Below are 14775 nucleotides of genomic sequence, written 5' to 3'. Positions count from 1 at the left end.
TTTTTTAAATTTTTGTTACCCCTACTTACACATAATTTATTTTTTATATTTTTTATAAATTATTTTTTTTCATTATTATCAATATTTTTTTTTTTTTAATAATCATTTATAAAATTTTAATATTAATAACTTCAAAAATAATAATAAAATTTTTTTTAAATTATAATATAACTACATTAGATTTAAATAATAATCAAAATGAATAAAAAAATAGTAGAATTAATAGCTTTTTTAGTTTTTTCCATGTTTTTAAATATAGTATTCTCACCTATCAAATTCATTTTTTATTTAATTTATTATTCAATCTATTCAATAATGATTGGTATATTATTAGTTTCAATTCTTTGTTTAGGTATTCTAATAGAAGACCTTATTAGATTATTTGTAATTATTGGTAAAGATGTAGTTACCATTTTTATAAATTCAATAATTAGAAAAAAAAATAGTAGCAATAATAATAACAATAACAATAACAAAAATACTAAAAAAAATAAAATTATTCAAGAAGAGTTCCAAAAAGAAAACATCAAAGAACATGATCATATTCATTTTGACACCGATGAAAATTACGATCCAAACAAAATCATCTATGATCAAGATCTTGGCTTCACAGAGCAATTGATCAAATTTAAAAGTGAAGCAAAAAAGATAGTATATGATACTGATAGAGGCTACGAATTAATCCATGGTTTAATCAAACATGTCGATTGCTTTTACGACTATAGCTTCCATTTGATTAAAAAGAGAAGATCATAAGATTATAAGATTAAAAGAAATTAAATTGCCATTACACACTCGGGGTTGTCCAAATAGAGTCTAGATTGTTTTTCAATTTTAGCTTTTATAGTTCAGCTTTCGTGGTGGCGCATTTAATTCTTAAATTACTTAAAGGAACTTCTTATGTACATAAACGAATCGAAAAAAAACAAAAATAAAAAAGTTATTATTATTTATTTATAAAATAAATTTTTTTTTTTTTTAATTTAATTATTTTTTTTATTTTAAATTTATCTCTAATATTTATTTTAAATTTTATTTTAATTCTTTTTTATTAGTCGATGATTTTATACTTTACTCCTGATAATGTAAAAAAATTTAAACAAAATTATTAATGTACAATTTATTTTATTTTTATCTTGTTATTTTTATCCTGTTTGTTAAAGAGTCTGGTATTGGTTGTGAATAAATTCTATTTAGTTTTAATTGGGTAACTGATTGTGGAATAGTATTTGGGTCTAGATGTTGATTAAAACCATAACCAAAGGCTAATGAAGTGAGGGATTCTGGTAATACACCCACTTGAAGAGGAGAGCAATTACCCGGTAAAGATAAATCTACTACAGAGTTTGGAATTAAACCGACTGGAAGAGGATGGTTATATACACATGGAAGTACTAAAATTTTAACAGATGGTGGAATTGAATCCATTTCAAATATTTCTGGACCATTATCACAGAACCTAAGATGTTTAATTGATGATGGTATAGAGTCTTTTAAAAAAGGTTTATTGAAACATGAGATTAATAGATAGCATAGAGTATTTGGGAATAGTTTTTTACTAAGGAAACAGTTATATGAACTTAATTCTAAATGCTCTACATTGGGCGGAATTACGCCCGGTCCTAATGGGTGATTATAATTGTTTAATCTGAGGGTTATTATTGAAGATGGAAGTACGTTTGGCATTAAAGGTTTATTAAAATGGTATAGATTCAATGATGTAATTGAATTAGGTAATGTTGTTCTGGATATACCCTGAAAAAAACCATACAATGATAATTTTTTTAATGAATTTAATGATGACAGTGAGTTTGATAATGGGTGATTATAACTATCCATAGTAAGGTCGGTGACCGAATCTGGAAGTGAACCGTGGGTCATTGGTTGGTTAAATTTACAAGTAAATAGTGTTTTTAAATTTGGTGGAAGAACATTGGGTTCTATTGGTTGATTATATTTATTTAAATTTAGTATTTCGCATGTTTTAGGTAAATCACCAGCTTTTAAAATTTGATCATACGATATTAGTTGTAGTTTTACAACAGAGTTGAATATATTGGGTGTGGAGATTGTCTTATTGAATTTATATAGAGATAAATATGTTAATGAATCTGGGAAAGTACCTTCACAGATTTCATGATTCGTTCCTATTGTTAAACTGCTAATATTTGGGGGTAAAGAATGTGGTGTGAGTTGCTCATCAAAGTTACGGTATTCAAATATTTTAATTCCTGAAGGTAGAGCTGATTTAAAATCAATTGGGGTGGTGTAATTATAACTAAATCTTAGACTTGTAACTGATTCTGGGATATCGCCTGCTTTAATTGGTTTAAAACTTATAATGTTATTTGTATTTGGTGTTTCTATTACTTCATTATTATAAATAAAAACTGATGTAATATATTTTCTATGTGGATGATATCTAAGCTGATCCATTGTTTTAATATTTATTATTTCATTTTCATTATATAATCTGATATGTTCCCATATTTCGCTTAATATATACTTGTTTCTCCATACTGAAAAAAATAATGAATCAATTTTACTATTATTATTATTATCTAACATTATTTTTATAATTTTATTTTTATATTTATGGATAAATTTAATAAATTTATAAATTTATAAATTTATAAATTTTTTTAAAAAAAAAAAAAAAAAATTTTTAAGAAAAAATGAAGAAAATTTTTATTGAAATTAATAATATATTTTATAAATAATGTATAAATTACTTTCTTTAATGGAAATATATGCTTCTGAGCAATACATGAAGATATTTTAATTAAACTACAGAACATTATCAACAAATTAAAAAAAAAATAAAAAAATAAAAAAAAAAAAAAAATTTTAATTTAATTTTTTAGAGTAAAAAAAAAAAGAATTTTATAAAATAAAGCTCTAAATTGTTAATTCTTTATTTAATAATTATTGAAAGAGAATTTTTATAATAAATAATTGTTGATGATGTCTGTGACGAATTTGAGACAAAAAGACATTTATTTGGAACAAATTAAATGGAAGTAAAAATGTTGATTTTTTTTCATTTGAAATCAGGAACACTAATTATTATTGTTGAAACTAGACTTTGAAGTAATGCATTATTTACTTGAGTAAATAATTAGAGTTGGTTGTATTAATTTTATTATTTATATTTTTATTATTCATAGACCTAATTTGGTAGGATTTTTTGCACAACCAGCCAGACAACGATATAAAATGAAAAATATAAAATAGGGAAATTAGTTAAGTGGTATAATGCTACCTTTGGGTGGTAGCGTCCTGAGTTCGATTCTCGGATTTCCCCACTAAATTTTTAATATTAAATATCTCTTCCGTGTGATGATAAGATTTTTATAAATTAATGTTGATTATTATTGAGTATATAAATAGGGTAAAATTATTGAGTAATGATTTAAAAAATCCTAAATATTATTCACTACATACATTTAAAAAGTTTTTATTTTCTTCAGTCTCACGCTCCTACCAACTGAGATATTAATATTTTCTTATTTTTTTTAAAATATATTTTTTTTAAAAATTCTTTTTGATAAATTAAAATAATAGTTGATTATGTTGATTATTATTGAGTAATGATCCTTGTTCATTACATTAGGTGAATGAATATTATAGAAAATATAAAATAAAAAATATAAAATTTTTTATATTTTAATAATATTAGAATTGTTTTTTTTTAAAAAATTATTTTAATTTAAAAAATAGAAAAATCCCATTATTAATCCAATTTTATCTTCGATCATATTGATAGATATTTAAAATATCAATTTTTTTTATATTATCCTAACGTTTAGTGCAAAAATCAAAAAAAAAAAAAAAAAATTAAATTTTTATTTTTTTTGTTTTTTTTTTTTTTTTTTCATTTTTCTTTTTTTTTTTTTTTTTTATAAGATTTATTTATAACCAAATACTATTTTTATTTATAAATATAAATATAATTATATAATTTTTTATATTTTTTTATGATGAATAATAACAATATAAATTTTTATAGTAATTATAAATGTATAAAAGATGAAAATAATTTAATAATTTCATTTTGTTGCGAATGCAATGAACCGTTATCACTAAAATCAATTATCAACAACACACACAAAGGACACACATTTAAAGATATTGAAGAGGTCATACGATTCGAAAAAAGTTTTTGGAAGGTTTTCAACAACAAATTAATTAGAGATCTTATATTTAAAATGATAGAACAAACACCAGTATACAAAAACTATTCATCAAAACCCATGCCCCAATTACAATATCCAACATTCCCAACCGCTGCTGCAACCACAATAAACCAATTCTACTTTAATAGAATTAAATTTAAACATATAAGATCATTGGGATTTATGGTAAAAAGAAAATTATGGAACTTATTAGAAATTAAATTAAAAGTAGGTGGTAATAACATTTAGACTAATTGATTATCGTTATAAAGTAAACATATGTATTAACTCTTTAATAATTATTAATTATAATACAGGCAGATGAATATATATTAATAAAATCTAGAGATATAAAACTTTTTTTAGAGACTAATAGAGATGTAAATTTAATTAGTTTGTTATATGAAAAGAAAAAAGAACAGCTACACATGTTTGATTTAGTAGAATGTGCATACTCTTTAGATAATATAGAAGCATTAGAGTATTTCCTATCAATGAACGTACCAACATTTTTACCAAACTATACAATTAATAAAAAAAGTTTTTCAATATCATCAATTAAATCATTAGAACTACTATTAAAATATCGAGTAAATATCATAGAACCTTATAGTATCAATATCAATAATAACAATAACAATAATAACACAACAGCAGCTTCATCATCATCATCATCATCCTTATCATTCAGTTTAAACAATAGTAATAGTAATAGTTATAATTATACAACGACAGTATCATTAGTATCCAATATAAAAAATAGTTTTAGTAATAGAAATAATAATACAACAATAGCAGCACCAGAACCTACAATATTCAGTTTAAAAAATAGTAATAGTAACTATAATTTAAATAGTAGTGTTAGTGAATATAGCAATCTAAATAATAATAGTATCTGTTTAGCCCGAAGCGCAAGTTGTAGTAGTATAAGCAGTTGTAATAGTAATGATAGCAATGATAGTAGCGGTAGTAGTGGTTGTAACAATAAAAACAGTAATAGCTTTTTAATTAATAATGGTAATATAACACTTCCACCACCATCATCATATAGAAATTTAATTAAAGAGAAATTAAAATCACCACCAAATTATTTACTACCACATTTAAAAACATTAAATATGGGTAATATTCAAGAAGCATTAGATAAGTTTAATTCAAACAGAGCAGACTACCCAAAGATTACCTATGAAGTTATAAAGAAATGTCTCAAGTATTCAAATATTGAAGATTTAGAAAAACTATTTAGAGCAATCAGTACAAATTCTACAGGTATACCATTCGATAGATTCTCTCAATCAGTTTTATGTGGAAGAAAGGATGTATATAGTTTAATAGTTAAAATATTCCCTGAATTTTTCAATCCACTATCATATAGCCAATCGATTAGACAGACCATTATAAGAGGTGATTTAGAAATGCTCAGTTTCCTTATTGAAAAATATAGAGAAGTAATGGACTATAATACCAAAGATATAAAATCTGAATTAATAGAATTATCAATTAAAAACAATCATCCACAAATTTTAAAATATATTTTAAATAATATTAAATAATAATAATATAATATATAATATAATATATAATATAAATAAAATAATTTCAATACTATTTTATCTTTGATTTATTAATTTTAAATTAAAGATAGAAATTATATATAATCAATACAAATAAATATATAATGGGAAAATATATATAAACCCATTTTTTATAATTTATAAAATCTTTTTAAAAGTATACTTTTTTTTTAATTGCAGGTTGTTTAAGTGATCTTTGTGAAGGCATTTCTTAAAATTAAATAAAATGAATTTTGCAAAATGAAAAAAAATATTTTTTATTTTTAAATTTTTTTTTTTTTTTTTTTATTAAATTTTTTAATTTTTTTCAAAAACAGATACACCAATTACCTATTTAATAATTATTTTTAAAATGAGCCAATATAGAAGTATTGGTGGTATATTAAGATCATCTTTAATAGTTAATGAAAAAAAAAAACATTCAGCATCAGTAATATTTGCACATGGAATAGGAGAAAGGGGTCAGTTGTGGGCTGATATTATAGAAACAATTCAATCGAAAGGAAATCAACACATTAAATTTATATGCCCAAATTCACTGGTTGAGCCAGTTTCAAAATACTATGACTATCCAATTAGAAGCTGGTTTAACTACTCAAGGTTGGGTCAGGAGGATAGAAAAAGTTTGGATTTTTCAGCAGCTGCCATTCTATCGATTATAGATAATGAAGTACAAAATAACAACATACATCCTGAAAGAATAATAGTGGGTGGGTTCGGACAAGGTGGTGCACTGGCATTGTATTCATTTTTTAGTCAAAGTAATTTTATAAATAAAAAAAAGCAAGGTTTAGATGAAGGAGAAAGGAAATTGAGCATTCTTTCCGACGGCTCTGTGGGTTATAAAGAAGATAGAACGAATATAAATATAGATGGCGGATACTCGCTGGGTGGTTGCTTTACACTATCTGGTTATCTGCCTTTAAATCATAGTTTTAAAAATGTAATACTCGATTCAGTTAATATAAAAAACCCATTACTCATGCTTCACGGTGATCAAGATGAACTTATTGACTTATCAATTGGTCAACAATCATTCGACTTCTTAAAAAACAAAGGTTGTACAAATAGCGAATTCATTATATATAAAGATTTGGGTGATGGTGTGTGTCCAAAAGAAATCGACGATATTTCAATTTTTTTAAACAATAAATTACCAAATTTAAATAAAATACCTAAATTTGAAAATGTAAATAAATAAAAGCTCATCCAATATTCCCAAAAAAAGGTAAAATATCACCCTCTCTTTTATTTTCATTTATTTTTAATTTTATTTATTTTTATTTAATTTATTTTTTTGAATTTTTTTTTATTTTTTTTTGGGATTTTTTTTTACAAGAAACTTTTTATTTTTTTATTGTTCATTGTTATTATAAAATAATCGATAATAAATAATAAATAATTTATAATAAATTTTATTATCATACAAATGTAATACAATGAACAATAAGATAGAGCAATATTTAGATAATAATGAAGAAGTATTATACAAATATTTAAAAAAGTATTTTGGGTTAACAACATTCAGACCAAAGCAATTAGAAATCATTAAACACACATTAAAAGGCTATGACTCTTTTGTGTCTATTGCAACGGGTGGTGGCAAATCGTTGTGCTACCAACTACCATCATTATTGTTAAAGAAAACAACTTTTGTAATCTCTCCATTAAAATCTTTAATTTCAGATCAAACAATAAAATTAAGATCGTATGTATTAAATAAAAAACAGAAATACTATTAATAACTTTAAAAAAACTTTTATTAATATTAAATCAAATTTTTATTTTTTAGATTAGGTATTAAAGCAATTAAATTATCAAGTGATATTAAAGATTCATCAAAAGAATATAATGATATATTTAAAGGATTATATAGAATAGTATTTATAACTCCAGAAAGATTGGTTAATGAAGTAATGTCAATAAATAAGTTAGTAGAAAATAATGGAGTATGTTTATTTGCGGTTGATGAATGTCATTGTGTCAGTCAATGGGGTACTGATTTTAGACCAAGCTATAGAAGATTAGATATTTTAAGAAATATGTTTCCAAATGTACCAACAATGGCCTTAACCGCTACAAGTACCACAGAAGTCGAGAATGATATTATTGAAGTGTTACAATTGCAAAATGATAATTTCAAGATATTTAGATCCCCAAAGAACCGTGAAAATATATTTTATAAAGCCATTTACAAAGAAACTGAAAACAAAGATTACGAAATGATACTAAAGATTATAAATGAAACAAGAAAAAGCATTGGAGGTGTATCAAACTCAACAATTATATATTGCCCTACAATCCAAACATCCATAGATTTAAATCAATATCTTCAAGCAAATAAAATTTTATCAAATTGTTATCACTCTCAAATGTCCGATCCTCAAAGAGAACAAGTTTTGAAGCAGTTTTTATTCAATAAAACCGAGGTAGTTTGTGCTACAATTGCCTTTGGTATGGGTATCGATAAACACGATATTAGAGTTATCATACACTATGGCCCAAGCAAAAGTGTAGAAGAATATTATCAAGAGAGCGGCAGAGCAGGTCGTGACGGTTTGCCATCCTTAAGTTTAGTATTTTTCAGTTTACAAGATTTCACCAAAGGTTCATTGAGAATTAATTTCGGTGGTAATCATCAAACCAAATCAAATAAGATTGATAAATTAACTCAGCTAAAGAATATTATGGTTAATCGTACTGAATGCAGAAGGAAGGCCATACTCTCTGTATTCAACGAACAATACAGTGTCCCTCCAAATGGATGTGGTGGCTGTGATAATTGTACAGAAGAAAAAGATACCAGTAACCTTTTAGAATTAACTCACGAGTCTAGAATACTAATCAACTGTATTTTTGAAGCAGGTCAAAGCTGTGGTATGAAAACTATAATAAATATATTACGTGGTTCAACTAGCTCGGATTTAGCTCAAAAACACTTAAAAAATTCATATTATGGTAAAGGCATTTCATTTAGTCTTAAATTTTGGAAAGAATTAGCAAATCAACTAAAAACATTGGACTACTTGACTGAAACAACATCCAATGTTTATACAATTACTAAATTTTCAAAAAAAGGTTGGGAATTATACAAGTCACCAGATCTTAAAGTTTTCATTGGTTCCAATAAAATTTTAAAAGATGAATATAAATTAACAAATTTTTATAAAAATCAACTTTCCTCAAAAAAACTTTCCACCTCAATCTCAATCTCTTCGACTATATCTCCCTCAAAAAATAATATTATTTCAAATAAATGGAGCGTCCTTGCCGCACCTACCTCAAATTCAAATATTCAAAGCTTATTTCAAATTCTAGTAGAATATAGAAAATCACTATCGGCTTTAACGGAAATACCAGAGTTTCTCCTATTCTCTGAAAAAACCCTCAGACATATAGCTGAAACTAGACCATCCTCATTAGATTCCCTTAGACTTATTGAAGGTTTAGAAGAAAAGAAAATTAAAGATCATGGTAATTCAATTTTATTAAAAGTTAAAGAATTTTCCAAACAAAAATCATTAAATTTAGATAATTTCCCAAGCAATAATAATAAAAATAATAATAATAGTAATAATAATAATAATGTAAATAACAATAATAACAAAATAACTTCTACCATCTCACATATCCCCGAACCACCAAAATCACAAAAAGATAAAAATAATATATCCACTATTTTCAATATTATTAAAGGTTTTAATACATCTCCTCAATCAAAGCAAAAATTAGATGCTAACGATAACAACAATAATAATAATAACACAAGTTTCCAATTTAATGTTAGATCTAGTAGTACAGGAAGTTTAAATAGTAGCAGTGATAGTATTAATAACATTAGTAAATCAGATAGCTCAAACAATATTTTAGGTGAAAAGAGAAAGAGTGATTTAAGTAATACAGGTGATAATAAAAGATTTAAAATCTCTGTCAAAAATTTATCATTTGCTGAAATATATAACCACAAACCATCACTCACTCCAATAAACTATTTCGATATCAAAAATCATTTTAAATCAATTAGAGATCAATCATATAGAAACAACCCAAAAAGAATACCACCCAAACAATAAAATAATAAAACAATAAAAAATAATAAATCTAGATTGATTCAATTTTCAGACCTTACAAATAAAAAGAATCACAAAAAAAAAAAAAAAAAAAAAAAAACAATAATAATTTTAAATAACAATATATTCACTCCGTTAGTAAAGGATAATAAAGTTTTTACCCCCATTTAATGTGTCATTTATGTACACCAATGTAAATATACAAAAAGAAAAATTAAAATTAAGGTGTTTTTTTTTAATTTATTAAAAAATAATAATAATAATGATAATTTTAAAACTTAGTATTGTAGATATTTAAAATTTATCCATAAAAGAATATTTATTTTTAAGAGGATTCAATTTTCATACCCCACCCACACACTCACACCACACCTATATTTCATATATAGTATTTAATATTGTCCCTATACACACAAAAATAAAAACAAATATATTAAATTTAATAAAATTACCACAAATAATTTTTTATTTTTTAATAATTTTTTTAAATTTTTAAATTTAAATAAATAAATGTCACATAGAAACAAATAATTTATAATAATTTATAATTTTAAAAAAATAAATTAATCAAAAAAAAAAAAAAAAAAAAAAAGATAGTATATAAATCTTTCAGTTATAAAATAAACAATAATAAACTAAATTAGTAATAATAAAAACAAAACTTAATTATATAACAAATGATATGATATAATGAAAGATAAAAACAATATTAAATTAGATATTACATCACTCATTGGTGGTGGAGGAGGAGAAGAAGGAGAAAGTAGTAGTAGTAGCAGTAGTAGTAGTAATAATAATAGTGTAAATTCATCAATAAGCACAATAGATACAATTAAAATAGGATCCCATAGAGATATTAAAGGAGATGAATTATTTAACCTATTAGAGATATCAAGAGTACCAAGAGAAGATGATATATTTGTTAAAGAATTTGGATTAAAATCAATTGGTACTATTGGTGGTATATGTTTATTAATTGGCAATATAACTGGCCCGGGGATGGTTAATATATCTTATGAATTTCAGCAAGGTGGATGGATTCTAACTACATTGGGTTATATTTTAATGCTAACTCTAAGCAGTTTAGCTGGCCTATTTATAATAGAATCCATGTCAACGATACCAGGTAATAGCAGATTCCAACTACGTGTAGAGTTTACAATGATATGCAGGTTTTATTTTGGGAAATGGGGTTATATATTATCACAGTTTTTTATAAATGCAAGTTTACAAATTACAAATATAGCGTCAATTATTATATGTTCGCAAGTTATGGATAGTATTATTATATTTATATTTAAAAAAACATGTGGCGTTTCATTCTCCGAAGGTTGGGTATGTGTTTCCCATGAAAATGCAAATACATCACCTTTTTCTGGAACTATGTTTTTCACAATCGGTTATCTATCAATTATTGCAGTCATTGTCCCGCTAGGATTTATGAATTTAAACGACAATATTAAAATTCAAACAGCATGTGTAATAATTATGTTTATAATTGTTACTAGTTGGTTAATAATATTCATTTTACTAGGCTTAGACGCATCAAATTTACCTCCAATAGGCTCTATTAATGGTATATCACAAATACTGGGTAATTGTAAGTGCCATATATGTTATTAATACTATTGACATGTAAATATAATTATTAACTATTCATTTTAAATTATAATTTATAGCAATGTTTAATTATGCATTTATTACCACTGTACCATCATGGGTAAATGAATCCAAACCTAATGTAAATTTAAAAAAGAGTATATGGGTATCATCATCGATTTCAACATGTATTTTTATATTAATAGGTGTGTTTGGTGGATTAGCATTTTCAAACATGTCATCAACATCAGATATATTAAGTTTAATCAATGCCAGTAGCAAAAGCAATATATTTTCCAAATTTTCAGTTTACTTTTTCCCATTTATAGTTTTAGCAAGTAGTATCCCAGTGTTTTCAATTATTGTTCGTTACAATTTGACCCAAAATCGACTCATGCACCCTAGATATGCAAATTTTATAGCAATTCTTTTACCATGGATCATTGTGATTCCATTTCAAACTGGTGATTGGTTGAATAAAATATCAAATTACTCATCACTTTTTTTTAATTCAGTCGCAAATTTTATAATACCATTTGCCCTATATTTAAAATCAATTCAATTCAAGCACAGAAATCATATTTCTAATGATCAAAAACTAATACTTCAAGAACTAAGTTTTGAAACGATAGATTGGGCCGAAAATGATTTCATCCAAACTCATTTCAAATCTTTAACACATGTTCCAAAAAAATATTCAAAAAGAATTGCCCAAATTTCATTAATAATTTTATCCATTACCATACCAATTGTAATAATTACAAATTTTTATTTTAATAATTAAAAAAGAATATCTTAGAATAAATAAAATAAATAATAATAAAAAAAAAAAAAAATCAAGTTTTATTTTTAAAATAGATTTATACAAAAAATAAAAATAAAAAAATAAAATCTTTATTTATTTAATATTTATTTATTTAATACTCATAAAAATGAGAGAGTTACCAAAAAAAATTAAAAAAAATATATAATAAAATAAAATTTAAAAATAAAAAAAAACTTTTTTTTTTTTATTTTTTTTTAATTTTTTTTTTAAAAATTTTATAAATTATATAATTTGTAATAAATAAAACATAATATATATTTATATAAAAAAATGAACACAAATAATTTTGGCGAACCACCACCACCATACTCATTCAATTCATTATATAATAACAAAACTGACAACCCTAATAGACCTTTGTATGTTTTTTTTTATTATTATAATAAAATAATAATAATAAAATAAATGATAATAATATAATAAACAATAATAAAATAAACATAATATAATATAATTTAATACTTAATATTAACTTTTTTTTTTTAAAATTTTAATATTAATTTTTTAGGGGACCACCAACAAGCAATAATAATAATAATACAAATAACAACAATAATAATAATAATAATAGCACAAACTCTATAACATCACCCACACAAAACAATAATTTTGATATGATGATGAACTTAAAGAATAATACTAATAACACAAGCACACAAAATTTAAAAGAAATTAAACTTTATAGCAATAATATAGAAAGAGAAATGTATGATAATTTAGCTGAATTATACTCAATCATTAAAGTAACTGAACATTTAGAAAAAGCATACATTCGTGACGATGTCCCCCCAAAAGATTATACAACTGCATGTTCAAAATTAATTGCCCAATTTAAATCCTCTCAAACTCTCTTAAAAGATCACGTACCAAATGTTGCTCAATTTATGAGAGATTATGATTTAAATTGCAAAGCTGCTTGTAAGATATCAATATAAAACAATAACATTTACAATACTATACTAACAGACCTATTTTACACACACGCAAACTATATTTAGATGATAGATTAGTTATTAAAGGTTTCCCATCAACATTAGAACATAGTACAAATGAATCTTCAACTGACACTGCTATGGCAAAGTAATTATTTAAAATATATTCAATAATATTAAATGTGTATATATATTAATTTTTTTTTTTCTTTTAGAAATGTTGCTGAAGCAGTACAATTATTTATTACAACCATGGATTCTATTAGGTTAAAACTAGTCGCTGTCGATGGTATATATCCACTTTTAAGTGATTTAATGGAAAGTTTAAATAGAAACTCTTGGTTGGGTCCAACATTTGAAGGTAAAGAGAAAATAAAAAATTGGATTTCAATTTTAAACCAAATGAAAGCCACTGATGAATTGGATGATGAACAATCAAGACAATTATTATTCGATTTAGATAACTCATATAATATTTTTTATAAAGCAATTAAAAACTAAATAATAATAATAATAAATATATTTATATAATATTTTCCTTTCTTTTGTAAAATAAATTAAATCCTTAAAACAAACTATATATTATTTTTTGTTTAAATAAAAATACAATTACATTTTCTATTTTTTTTAATAATTATTTTTTATTTTTCTTTTTTTTTTTTACTTTATTTCTTTTTTGGAGTCTTTGCATTTTTTTGGGATGATGAAGATGATGGAGGGATGATATGTACAGGTGGGGCTTTTGTTTTGTTATTTAAGATATATAAATAATTTGTATTAAAATATGTATCCTCTATAATATCGCTATAATAATGTTATTACTGTTTATGTATTATTGTTTAAAAATGATTTGAGTTTATGTTTAAAATGTTATTATATTCTATTTATCCATTGATAATGCATATAAACCTGGTACTTTTTTCTCTGAACGCATTCTTCTTGCAATCCATGATTGACCTGGATTCATAATTGCAATAACACTATTTTAATAAAGAATGTTAATATAATACTAGATAAACGAAACTGTAATGATATAAACCGATTTCTACATATGTCTCGATTTATATTAATTATTACTACTATTTCCACTATTATTGCTATTACTACAATTATTACTATTACTATTATTATTATTATTATTATTATACTATATTTACCCTTCAAAATTTTGTGTGGTACTGTTGGTGCCTTCGCAGTTTTCGCAACCATTTTCATCGAATTGTTGAGCTGTTTTGACCAATCCACAATCAACACATGCTCTAGATTGTTTAAATGATGGTGGTACAATTGATCCTCTATCTATACTTTTTTTGCTGCTCATTCTGTTCTAATAAATTTAATTTAATGAAAAAATAAAAATAAAAAAAAAGGAATTAATAAAATTTTAAAAATTTAAAAAAAAATAAAAAAAAAGTTTTTTTTTTAAAAAAATTAAAAATAAATAAAAAAATTATTATTAAAATATTTTTTACCAAACTTTATTTATTATTTAAATAACTTTAGGAAATAAAACCTATAGATTTACCAAATTATAATAAAATGAATAAAAAAGAAAATGAAAATAAAAAAAATAAAAAAAATAAAAAATTATTAAAAAAA

The 14775-nt window shown here is 23.5% G+C and overlaps 8 protein-coding genes across 8 annotated transcripts; 6 read left to right on the top strand and 2 right to left on the bottom strand.

The window, feature by feature from the left end:
• Window positions 1-315: 315 nt before the first annotated feature.
• On the top strand, window positions 316-756 carry DICPUDRAFT_84697 (uncharacterized protein; the record flags this gene model as incomplete). Its single annotated transcript, XM_003294161.1, has 1 exon — window positions 316-756. One exon carries the CDS (start codon window positions 316-318, stop codon window positions 754-756), a length of 441 nt encoding a protein of 146 aa, XP_003294209.1.
• A 375-nt stretch (window positions 757-1131) lies between these two features.
• DICPUDRAFT_43082 (uncharacterized protein) lies at window positions 1132-2568 on the bottom strand (the record flags this gene model as incomplete). Its single annotated transcript, XM_003294155.1, has 2 exons — window positions 1132-2000; window positions 2211-2568. The coding sequence occupies 2 exons, from the start codon at window positions 2566-2568 to the stop codon at window positions 1132-1134; spliced, it is 1227 nt and encodes a 408-aa protein (XP_003294203.1).
• A 1640-nt stretch (window positions 2569-4208) lies between these two features.
• On the top strand, window positions 4209-5728 carry DICPUDRAFT_159169 (uncharacterized protein; the record flags this gene model as incomplete). The annotated part of the gene is made up of 2 exons (XM_003294160.1): window positions 4209-4403; window positions 4493-5728. The coding sequence occupies 2 exons, from the start codon at window positions 4209-4211 to the stop codon at window positions 5726-5728; spliced, it is 1431 nt and encodes a 476-aa protein (XP_003294208.1).
• Window positions 5729-6101: 373 nt separating this feature from the next.
• DICPUDRAFT_43087 (uncharacterized protein) lies at window positions 6102-6950 on the top strand (the record flags this gene model as incomplete). The annotated part of the gene is made up of 2 exons (XM_003294159.1): window positions 6102-6504; window positions 6622-6950. The coding sequence occupies 2 exons, from the start codon at window positions 6102-6104 to the stop codon at window positions 6948-6950; spliced, it is 732 nt and encodes a 243-aa protein (XP_003294207.1).
• Window positions 6951-7188: 238 nt separating this feature from the next.
• Window positions 7189-9822, top strand: DICPUDRAFT_159167 (uncharacterized protein; the record flags this gene model as incomplete). The annotated part of the gene is made up of 2 exons (XM_003294158.1): window positions 7189-7457; window positions 7542-9822. 2 exons carry the CDS (start codon window positions 7189-7191, stop codon window positions 9820-9822), a joined length of 2550 nt encoding a protein of 849 aa, XP_003294206.1.
• A 687-nt stretch (window positions 9823-10509) lies between these two features.
• DICPUDRAFT_159166 (uncharacterized protein) lies at window positions 10510-12202 on the top strand (the record flags this gene model as incomplete). Its single annotated transcript, XM_003294157.1, has 2 exons — window positions 10510-11419; window positions 11499-12202. 2 exons carry the CDS (start codon window positions 10510-10512, stop codon window positions 12200-12202), a joined length of 1614 nt encoding a protein of 537 aa, XP_003294205.1.
• A 662-nt stretch (window positions 12203-12864) lies between these two features.
• On the top strand, window positions 12865-13677 carry DICPUDRAFT_43081 (uncharacterized protein; the record flags this gene model as incomplete). The annotated part of the gene is made up of 3 exons (XM_003294156.1): window positions 12865-13162; window positions 13243-13324; window positions 13392-13677. The coding sequence occupies 3 exons, from the start codon at window positions 12865-12867 to the stop codon at window positions 13675-13677; spliced, it is 666 nt and encodes a 221-aa protein (XP_003294204.1).
• A 388-nt stretch (window positions 13678-14065) lies between these two features.
• On the bottom strand, window positions 14066-14461 carry DICPUDRAFT_13929 (uncharacterized protein; the record flags this gene model as incomplete). The annotated part of the gene is made up of 2 exons (XM_003294154.1): window positions 14066-14156; window positions 14334-14461. Coding segments are annotated over 2 exons (219 nt in total), but the record flags the coding sequence as incomplete, so codon positions are not given.
• Between the last annotated feature and the right edge of the window lie 314 nt (window positions 14462-14775).

The sequence above is a fragment of the Dictyostelium purpureum genome (assembly GCF_000190715.1).
Source record: "Dictyostelium purpureum unplaced genomic scaffold DICPUscaffold_520, whole genome shotgun sequence".
Classification (NCBI taxonomy): domain Eukaryota; phylum Evosea; class Eumycetozoa; order Dictyosteliales; family Dictyosteliaceae; genus Dictyostelium; species Dictyostelium purpureum.
This window is presented reverse-complemented; position numbering and strand designations above follow the sequence as displayed.